This window comes from Pocillopora damicornis, chromosome 11, assembly GCF_964200805.1.
Source record: "Pocillopora damicornis chromosome 11, jaPocDami1.2, whole genome shotgun sequence".
In the NCBI taxonomy this organism is placed as follows: domain Eukaryota; kingdom Metazoa; phylum Cnidaria; class Anthozoa; order Scleractinia; family Pocilloporidae; genus Pocillopora; species Pocillopora damicornis.
Genome location: NC_142680.1, coordinates 16476660 through 16487359, shown reverse-complemented (window position 1 = coordinate 16487359; position 10700 = coordinate 16476660). Strand labels below are relative to the sequence as shown.

The 10700-nt window shown below is 43.2% G+C and overlaps 1 protein-coding gene across 3 annotated transcripts in view; it reads right to left on the bottom strand.

Annotated features, from left to right (window-relative positions):
• Nucleotides 1-122: 122 nt before the first annotated feature.
• Nucleotides 123-10700, bottom strand: part of LOC113665588 (rapamycin-insensitive companion of mTOR) — a 29073-nt gene continuing 18495 nt past the window's right edge. For all 3 annotated transcript variants that reach the window (XM_089188325.1, XM_089188326.1, XM_089188328.1), the window contains 13 exons: nucleotides 10620-10688; nucleotides 10443-10519; nucleotides 9486-9564; nucleotides 8608-8717; nucleotides 8331-8418; nucleotides 7825-7917; nucleotides 7397-7503; nucleotides 4925-6964; nucleotides 3784-3958; nucleotides 2804-3040; nucleotides 2267-2472; nucleotides 1747-1885; nucleotides 123-942 (listed from right to left, as the gene is read on the bottom strand). In XM_089188325.1, coding sequence (XP_089044451.1) covers nucleotides 886-942; nucleotides 1747-1885; nucleotides 2267-2472; nucleotides 2804-3040; nucleotides 3784-3958; nucleotides 4925-6964; nucleotides 7397-7503; nucleotides 7825-7917; nucleotides 8331-8418; nucleotides 8608-8717; nucleotides 9486-9564; nucleotides 10443-10519; nucleotides 10620-10688 — 3477 coding nt within the window. In that variant the 3' untranslated portion in view covers nucleotides 123-885. The remainder of the gene's footprint in view (nucleotides 943-1746; nucleotides 1886-2266; nucleotides 2473-2803; nucleotides 3041-3783; nucleotides 3959-4924; nucleotides 6965-7396; nucleotides 7504-7824; nucleotides 7918-8330; nucleotides 8419-8607; nucleotides 8718-9485; nucleotides 9565-10442; nucleotides 10520-10619; nucleotides 10689-10700) is intronic.

Sequence of the window (10700 nt, the reverse complement as noted above, 5' to 3'; positions counted from 1 at the left end):
AGGTTTATGAGCCGATGGAAAACATCAACTGAAGACTCAGTCTCCCATAGTACAAAAAAATCCCTCAATCTTCGCCATCGGTTTTATCTAAGTACACGTGTAAAATAAACACCCACAGACTTAAAGGAATCATATTTAATCTTGCTTTTCATCTCACAGTATATCTGAACCTAATTTTATTTACAGCCTCTTTCGTTTGAATGTGTGTTTCATCTTGTCTTTAAAAACGAACTTATCGAAGCATTTACAGCAACGTTGAAGAATAAAAGGAGTTCTTAAATTCTCATCACCTGCGCATCAGAGCACAAACGATCAATTCAGACTTCTCGCAACCACATCACAAATAAACTGATGCAAATATAAATAAACGAGTAAGGAAACAGAAGTAACATTTGCTAGATTAGTCATACTTCATAAACGGAGAAAAATATCTTTACAGTTGGGTTAAAGAACGTAGTATAATTGTGTTATCACTAAGGGCATTCTCCTCGACTAATTGCACTTTTTCACATATTTTCCTGCAAAGAAAGGCTAAAAAAAACAGTTTTTGTGAATCTCCAGGTAGGAAGTAGAGAAGTTAGGATCTGAAGAATCCGCCGATTCGATCGTAAAATTTTTATCGCTTCTGGAATTACTGCGCACAATGAGAAATTGTCTTGCCTCTCTTTTGATGGTGTTTTGTGTTGGCCGTATGTATAGCACGTGATCGAGTTTTCCTCCAGTCACAACGAGCTAGGTCTGGAATTCAGTCACGCAAGTGGCCTGCGTGCTGAGCACGTGATCGATAGTTTTCCTCCAATCACAGTGTACAAGGTCCTGAATTCAGCCATGCAGTCAGTTGCGAGAGTTTTCCTCCAATCACGACGAACAAGGTTTGGTATCCAGTCATGCAGACGAGTCACTTTGCTCTCTACCAAGGACTAAGTCCGCCTGTTCAATGATCTACAAAGAGAAAAAAAATCGAGTCGTTAAAAAAGGAAATCCACCCGACGAAAAATGTCAGAGCCAGGCAAAAAAGAAAAAAAACCGTCAGGAAGATAGATTCACCAACACAAGAAATGTGCTAATAATTCAGAGCAAACTTTTCTGAATTGAGCTTTCGGCTCTTAGAACACTACACGAGAGTTCCACCCTATGTATATTTTTTCTAGGAGATTCTATCACAAAGACAAATTCTGTATGAAATGATAAACTTTGCCACACTAATATGCAGTAGCTATCACAGTACACCTTTCATACTGACTAGCAAAGCACTATCTACAAAGCTTTGCATGAAACTCTTGAATCGCTCTTGAGAATGACTTTCATACTAAAAATGGCAGAATTTTGAGTATTTTCAAGCGCAAAATGATAATACTTCTACTCCATAAAAATCTTCTGTTTTAGCTGCAAATTGTAGACGCATCTTTAATCTTTAAAGAGCCATGCGTTGATTTAGAAGTAAGCACTTCTAAAACTCAGAAAAGTTAGTTTTACGAAGCCTGGTGCCAGTTTTCGCCCATTCTTCTCAAATTGAGGACTCTTCAAAACGAGGTTGCGTTTATCGGTTATGAATAATTAACGAGGTCCACGCATTCTGCACGATGTTACGGCTCATAAGCTTTCATTTTAATGGTCACTCGTCAGGGTTTTACTCTCAGACTTAACCCTTAAAAATTAAACCCATCTGGAGCAAAAGACATTATCCCATAAAAGCAGTGCTGAGAATCTTGAAAGAAAGTTTGCGGAGGAAAAAAGTTGACTCACCGGATCAAAATTAACATTGGCGAAGAGCCCCTGAATAAACCTTCTGATGTGAAGCTTGAATTTGTACAAAGCCAAAATGTCTGACACTTCACAGTAAAGACAAAGATCTTGAAACAAGAGAGCGCACTTTTCCCTCAACCTGTAAAAATATTAGTAACCTTAAAAATGCTCTCTTCACTTCTCTTTCGTTCCAGTACGAAATTCGCCACGAAGTCACGTGAACAGCGCCCATCTCTAAATAGTTTTGTTATCAGGGTTGCTTATTCCAAGGCGGGGGGGGGGGGGGGGGGGGGATTTTGCGAGGATTGGTGTGGGTGTCACATGGGTTTCAGGGAAAATGGAGGGAGGGTCATTCGCGGCTAACAGCGTATAAAGGGGGACACTGCAGAAATATTTGAGGGAGGGGGGGATCAAAAGAACATTGTAAGCCCTATAAGTAAGGGACCGCCCCCCTCCTCCCCCTCGCCTCCCAGGCGAGGGGGAGGGGAGGGGAGGGGAGCAGTCCTAATACATGACTTACTTCATAAGTTCTTCCTGATGAGCTCGAGAAGCCACCACGCTGCTCAGAGACGTCACGATTCTCAGGATCTCAGCACGGAACAGTCGTTTTCCTTCGGTGGTGTTTTCATCCAGTTTACTACATTTCGCTAACATGCTGGTTGCTGTTACCGACGAGTCACTTGATTTGGCGAAGGAAAAGGCAACCGCTGAATTCACACTTTCGCCCTTAAATCGGAAAGAAAAGTTACTTTGTTCTGTCTTAAAGCAGATCAAAAACCAAAGTCAGATGAGGAAGATGGTGAAGTGTCATTCAAATGAAAGAAACGTTGGTGAAAGAAAAATTCGCGAGAGCTCGGCATCGCTGTCATGCATGCAAACGAAGAAGTTTCACCGCTCGCCATTCTAGTTCGCAGATTTGTTACTGAAAAGTGCAGGCAAGAGGAAGGTCAAAATTGAACTTAAAACTCATGGGTTTTATCGTGTAACTTTTTCATCCAAGACAGAAGAGCAGCTGGGGAACTGAGGACATAATGAATGAAACAAAATATCATCTTACATTTGCCTCCATCACAGGTGGTAGTTTCGTCCACTCTCCATCAGTCATGTTATCCGAGGACTTTGTTGTGTCCCTTCCAGTCCCCACGCTTTTTGTGTACATGCAGCCAAGGCAGCGTGACTTATCGTGGCTGGAATGACTCTCTCGTTGTGTGGGGTTGACAACAAAAGGTGGAAGAAGAGTAGGCGTAGCCACGAAATGGTCCGCCCAGGAGCCTTGGAACTCGTATGGTTCAGTCTGTTGTGGAGCAGTCAAACCAATCAATCAGTTCAACAAAGGCAAATGCTGTCAGTCGGTCATTGAGTCAAGAAGTCAATCAAAGAGTTGGTCCTTCAGTAAGTCAGTCCGTCAGTAAGTCGGTCAGTCACTCGGTCAGTCAGTCCGTGAGTCAGACAATCTGTGTATCAGAAAGCCAATAAATCAATGAGCCAGTAAGTCAGTCAGTCATTACGAACAATTCTTAATACATCAGACTTTCCTTGAGATCATTTCGTTGAATTCCATGGCACTGCGTATAACTGCGCACTTGATTAGCGAGCGCAAATTTAAAAAGACAGCTTTTTCTTTATGGCAAGAGCTCACCATAGTGATAAATCATCATTTTCTCGCAAACGAGCACGGTGACCTAACGTTTTCACTCTTTCTTTGAATTGAGCGATAACTTCTTTCCGTCAAACAAATATAAACCAATTCTCAGAGTAGCAAGTACTCGTTAGTATAATTATAATGATATTATGAGAATTATAGGGGTATCTCCAAGGTATTACTGCTCCTAAACGAGGATCGGGACCCCCCAGCCCCCAACCCCCTTCTTTTTTATTTCAAAATTTACGTTCTTCTATGAAAAAAAACCAATAGGTAAAGTTTGACAAAAATTTCAGAGGAATGACATTAAAACTTTCGCAGTCCGGTATTTTACCGATATTGACGACAGTAACACTCTTTGTTCTTTTCTTAAAATTCTATTTCTTTTCACTCACCTGGAAGAGCAAGCTCAAATCACGAGGAAGACAGAGACCAAGGAATTCATTTCCGATATTCTTGTTCGTAGATTTGAACTGTCGGAACTCTAAGGCGCTGGGAATGCTAGCTAAACTGTCGCGCTTGGTGGAAGAGAATTCCCCAGCAGACATGGAACGCGGAAACTGGAAAGTGCTGCGGAGAAAAACAAACAAATCATTAAGGCAATAAAATCTATTGTAGACAAAACTATTATTTATCACATTTCTCCGTCAGTACGTACGCTATGATTGGTCAATTTAACAGGCCTTATTTCACTCTGCAGCCCGCTCAATTGAAAAAATTTGTTTGAATTGAAATCTTGCCCCTCTATTTGTACCCAGAGACACAAAAACTATCTTACTAACCTCGTTGCTTGATCCGTACTGTTGGTTACAGAACTTCGCTTTTTCCGCAAAAATCTGAGCAGAAAAAACTCGGTCCGTAACTTAAAGTATGGACCTCGACCTTGGTTTGCGAGTGGTATTTTTCAAATGCCCCGTCAGGCCCTGCTGACGTGTGCAGAGCCGAATGGGTTGATGTGAGCCGGTCCGGAAAAAACCGTCCGGCCCTCGCGCACTTGTACATCTTTGTTGTAGAGAAAAAAAAATGTTCGCTGTTGCTGCAAATGAGTGACAGCAGTAAAAAAAAATGAGAAAATAAGCCACGATTTCGATGAATTGTGAGTTTCTTGTTCTGACTAAAAAATATGAAGGAAAAGTTTTTATTGTTTTTTATTGTTGGTTCCCCCGCGCACTAGTCTGTCGCGTCCTACTTAGTAAGTGGTCGTATAATATAACGCTTATTGACTGAGTAGGAGAGTCGAACGGAAAAATATTTGGCTCTCATGCATGGTGCACGGACCTTGCTGCGTTCGGTCTGTACGTCATGACCTCGAGCCTAATATGTTCCCGTCAGGCCCTCCCACTCAGTCAATAAGTACACGATATTTTCATTACTTAAAAAGGAAACTATAGAGGCCTAGGCCTCACTCGTCACGTAATAGGATTGACAAAATATTGCGTGACCAAAAAAACTTAATAATCAGGCTGATTAACTGAGATTAGATACATTAAAACCGGTAGTTGCTAAAGTTTGGCCAAAAAAGTTAAACAAATTCACCCTGTTCTGGTGGTGCCAAAAGCATTGACTTTCTTCTCCAGGTCACGATTAAAGCTTCTCTGACGTCGTAATGTGCTCAGTGCCGTGTAACCAAACGCGTCACGAGAGCTCGTGAAAAGCGAGGCCTCTGAACTGGCAGATGAGTTCCGTCGCATGTCCCCAGAAATCACAGTGTTGTTTTCATTTGAGCCGAGTAAACGATTTTTATTCACAATCTTTTTCGGCGAAAATCCCTCAGTTGACGAATTTCCACTGCTAGTGCTGCGCGTGCGCCGAACGCGTGATAAGTCCCCAGATTTAAGCCCCAGTTTCCTAGCAAAATCCGCCTTCTCAAAGGAACTGCCTCGGCTGCGCGAGACATTGCCATCCGACTCGTCTCCACTCATTTGACCGCTGTTAACCAACAGTCTGTCTCTTCTTAGTCCACTGGAACTAGCACTATCTACACTCAATGCCCTGGTTTTGCTTTCGACGCCGGAGCGAAACACGATGGTTTTATCACTTAAGATCTTTACTTCAGCCAAGCTTCTGTTACTACCGTGCAAATCGTTTAGATTCTCCACCGGAGACACATGGATCAACTCGGCATCAGAACTCGCGCGACTTTTGTTCGCCACCTTAGTAAAATCCGTGCTCCCGCTAAAACTTGAGCTACGGGTCTCGGGTATAATCCCGAGGGACGGACTTCCCATGCGCCGTTTTTCTGTGAGGCTTGTGCTCCGCTGCCGCAACTCGAGATCGTTTTGTAGTAAATCGTTGATTGGGAGGCGTTTGCGATCTTCTGCTATGGGACTTGAGCTGCGCCGTAGGAGCTCATTCGAGGAGTATGCTGAGGGAGACTCGAACGAGAGGCCCCCCTGAAGGCTGTCCGCCGAGGAGTCCAATGGCGGGTCTTTATCGCCAAGTGTCTTAGAGGTATCATCTGAATTAACACTTAGCAAACTTTGACTCGTGGGGCTCTCCTGCTGTAAGTAGCCCCCAGTCTCGCTCGCACTGCTCGTGCGGCTGCGTGAAGCAATATAAGACATTTCTAAGAAGTCGCCGCTGTCCACACTCGCACTACTCAAGTTACTTCCGGAACGCATGTGTAAGGATGACATATCAGTCACTTCGCTATCTGTGCGGTTCCTCATTTCCGGTTTGAGCGCAGAGAAAGTAATCGATTCGGAAACAGAACCACGGTTAGTGCGATTCCCATCTGACATTGTCCCGTCCATTTGTGGGACATGCTCACTAGGGGCGCTGGCAGTGTGTTTATGAAAGGGCCTTAATCCGATCCCATTAGACACACGTACATCGTCAACAGAATGTTCACTGACAGACTTCAATGGAGACCCGATGCGATCGACATTGGACACCGCCCTCCGCTTTACGTCTAATGTCTCGAAGGTTGAATCTTTCTCGCCGAAAGTTGCGACCGAAAAATTTCCCTCGCTGTAATTCCTTCGATGCGACATTTTATTCTCCTTATTAACTGAGGACAAGTCGAGCCCAGTTTCAGTAAAAAGTCGCTCCAGGATTCCTCCTGGAGCAGGGGTTATTACGCCTTCATCTGCAGGCTCTGACACCGAGGGTGACTCTTCTCCAAGGTACACCCCGCTTCTCTCGTCGTAGAAGCCACTTTCACGACTTGCTATCTTGCGTCGTCTTTCAGCATTTTTGTACCATAGAGATAAAATCCCACCCTCGCTAGCTTCCTCGATTGACGTCTTTCTGCTAGGTCCCTTGTCCTCTCCAAGATATATCCCACTGAATTTATCATACGCAGTGGACCCTTCTGCAGCTTTGCTTTCTTCTCCTAAGTAGATCCCTCCAGCGCGTTCTGTTTCGCTGATACCTGAGAGCACTGATGGTACTGGCTTACTTTGTGGTTCCATGATGTAAGAAATGGGAACAAACTCCTCTTTATTTTCGAGCGATGTCTCCAGTACTGGCCACTTATCCTCGCCCATGTGTCGAACGCTCTCCCACTCATACTCCCGAAGGATGTCTGCACCTTCACGGGTCTTTGCGATCAGGCCGAGGACGTAATAACATGTCCTATAAATCAATCAATCAATCATTCATTCAATCAATCAACTAATCAATCAGTTGGTCAGGGAGTAGGTCAGTAACTTAGCAGGCAGTCAGAAAGTCAGTAGTCAGCGAGGTAGTCAGTCAGTCAGAAAGTCAGTATTCTGCGCGTCAGAAAGTCAGTAGTCAGCGAGTCGGTCAGTTAGTCAACCAAAACATCTGTAAGTCTCTAGGAAGTTCATTCGGTCAGTCAGCCTGTCTCACCGTCAACCAGTCAAACAATATTCCAAAAATAACTTAAAATCTTGTGATCTTTTCACTTCAGACCTATCTCCAGTCGGTAAGTCGGTGTAATAAATCACGAGTTAAGTCACTCACTGATCGTCCAAAGGATACAGCTGTTGAGTATAACCTTTCCAAAAACAACCAATTACAGTAATAATTCGTGAATATACATACCCTCGTATGGCAAAGTTAGCACAATCTACGGCCAAACGAACAATTTCTGGAATGATTCCTTCTTCTACAAGAAAGTTGATACCCCAGTTTGTGGATCCAACATGACCCTGCAAAATAAATTAGACGATTCTATGAAAGCCTGCAACTTGTAATGGGGGAGAGGAGGGTGGGGGAGAGATAGTTCAAGATGAATACAACAACGCACCCAAAAGAAGTGTAAGAACATGGAGAAAAGGACCAAGGGGGGAGGGGGGCGTACTGCAAACTTGAAGCTCTAGATGAGGGGATTGTTGGAAAGAGGGAGCTCATAGAAAGTTCAACAGTCACGTTTAACAGGCTTGAGAAAAAAAAAACACCTGATATCCACTGAATGGCAAGAATTCAACGAACACTTCATATAGTATTTGAAGCGGGTACAACATACGTACCAAAGCCCACAAAGCTGCCTTGAGTTCGTCCACTTGTTCTTTAGTTTTGGGTTCCAGAGTCTGGAGCGTGCGCACAAACAGCTCCACATCATTCTAAATACAAATTTAAACAGATGATCTCAGCTCTAAGATCCTTTAGCTACATACAACGTTCACTAGAAAACGGTTAAGGCAAGTCTTTCACCCCAAAAGAACTGAAGCTTATCCCAATTTTCAAGAAGCGATCAGGAGTGTATTCACTTCCTAGGGATGGGATGCTGGTGATCCTTCCCTTCTTTGCCCCCCATCCCCCCCCCCCCAGCAACATTTCGTCACGTTCCCTTGACAGTTCACCTGTACTCTCCTATTAACCTTCCTGGGTGGACAGAGACACTTTGAGAGTACATTGTTTTGCCGTAGAACAGACCCGACAAGGTCTCGAACCCAGACCTCTCGACTCGGAGTCAACCACACTCACTAGTAGACCACTATTATTTCGAAAAGAAACAGATGAAAATCACACTTACTGATTTCTGCAGGAGTTTAAAGCCGTTTTTCTTTTGAACCAACTGTCCGTACAAATGAGGCGGTAAAAAGGCATCTTTTAATACCAGCCTATTACAAAGAGACAACGTCAATTTTCTCTGATGGCAACGATCGATCTTCCTTAGTTCCCCCTATTGCCTCCAGGTAATAAATAGAAACTAGCCCGGCTTGGCCTGAGCTCGGACCCAAACCTCGCGATTCAAAAACCGGTATGCTAAAAAACAACTAAACCTTCAAATCAAGTTCTGAAATGATTACCTTCTGTTTGATCTCCGTAGATACGTGTTGTCGTCGCTCTTTTTGACGTAGGACGTCAGTGACTCTGCCAGCAGCTCCTCGACCCAACGCACATACGCTGTATTGTATTCCTTCAACATAAAACATTTCACACCAATCCAAATTAACAGTACAACGCTGAGAAGCAACTTGACAGAGCGCTTTCCGATTGCACGTCGTAACAAAAAAGAAAGAAAATATAATACCGAGCAATTAAAACTATATGCATGCGAACTTAGTAACAGCCTCCCTCACCACACAGTCCTCTGTGGCTACACGGTAGACCATCGGAGCCCGTTGAATCCGATGGTCTGATGTTCGAAACACAGCGGGCATGCGCGAGAGGGATCGATGTTGACCGCCCGCGCACCATTTTCCCGCGCAAAATTTCAAGAAAGAAAAGACCCTCGTCCCGCTAAATAAGCGAAAGATAATTGAAACATTCACAGAGATCTGAAGAAGTAAACAAAAATAGGGAAAAAGAAAACTCGAGACTTTTCGAACACAAAGCTTATTCAAGTACGGGTATCCGGTTGATTTGCCATTCTGTTTTGTGCTTTACCAAAAACGTTAAAGGCTTTTAAAACACAGCGACTTACTGGCCTGTGTTATTGTTTATAACTCGTGTGAGACAACTTGGTTCTGACAGCCTGAAAGCACGCCACTAATAATTTCCACGTTCGCACATGTACAGACGTTTGACCGCTGGGAACCTCATGGGAACTCAGAGGTTTTTCTTTATCCCAAGCTCGTAAAAAGACGAAAAGATCAGTAGACACCTTTCTTTAACCACTGGGCTAGTGTGCTGGCACGCGTTTTCAACACGGGAGACTCAATACAAGCATACAAACTAAACTTACCCTTCTCCAATTGTCCATCAATACTGTCAAGTATCCTCTCTGCGTAAGATATTTTAACCCGCTCTCGACCGAAACGAATCTGAAATAAAATTATCGATTATGTGTAAGTTGGTTCGAAATAGGTTTAAACGGAACCAAAAACAACACGAGGTAACAACAACACGATATTTTTACCTCAAGACGTAAGGCAAGCATCCTCATTAACCGATTTCAAATCTAATTTAGGTCGCCACAGTTTTGAGTAATATTTTAAGTTTAAGTAAATTTTTAGACACGGCCTCTATGAAAAGTAGTTTTATTTTTGAAATATTTTTATTATTTTTATCGTAGTATGGCAAACAGATAGATAGTCTGGTATCTTTATTGACTGATGGAAATACAGTATTTAAATATAGTAACCGTATGGTATAATAACTCTGTCAGTGCGCACTTTAGGATCTGGACTTCATAAAATCAGCACATGAAAAGTTCGAACGTGTAGTTCCACAACACTTCTGGTAATTTCACCCGTAACCCTTGAATTCGCATGAAAGATCCAGTTTTCTTGACTCACGTGCAAAAAGGATGAACGGGGATCTTAAGAAAAGGGGAGCGGATCACACGCGCCACTCGTGCTCAGTTTACATACCTCTCACTGACCGAGTTCGAAGTCTGTACTGTAAGTTATTTACCAAGTTTTTCCCGCTTGTACGAAGCGCACGGGTCATAAGTCCGTGCGGAAAAAACGAGGTTCAGAAACTTACGATACAGACTGAAAAAACGAGGTTTGTGAAATATTTTTTGTAGCTCTGGGTTCAAATAGAGGGGGGAGATTTCAATTCCAACAAACCTTTGCATTGAGCGGTCTGTACAGTAAGATACAGCCCGCTTCATTGAACAATCATAGCGCACGTACAAACTGAGGAAAATAACACCAAGAAAGTGTTTCCATTTACTTACGACGAAATAGTCACGTACCTTGTTAGAAGACGATGACCGACCTCTCCCAAATGAAGGAGGACTGGACTGAGTTCTATAAGATACTGCAGATTAGCCTGCAAAAAAGAACAGTCTGTATCAAGATTCTTGGAAAAAAAAATTCCCCTTCCCCTTCCCTCTCCCCCACACCACAAATAATACTCGTTTCCAACTCACCTCGTCTTCACAAGCTTCATCTAACACGTCAGCCGCTTCAACTGCAACTTGGTTATCAGTATCGTACAACTGTTAAAATGA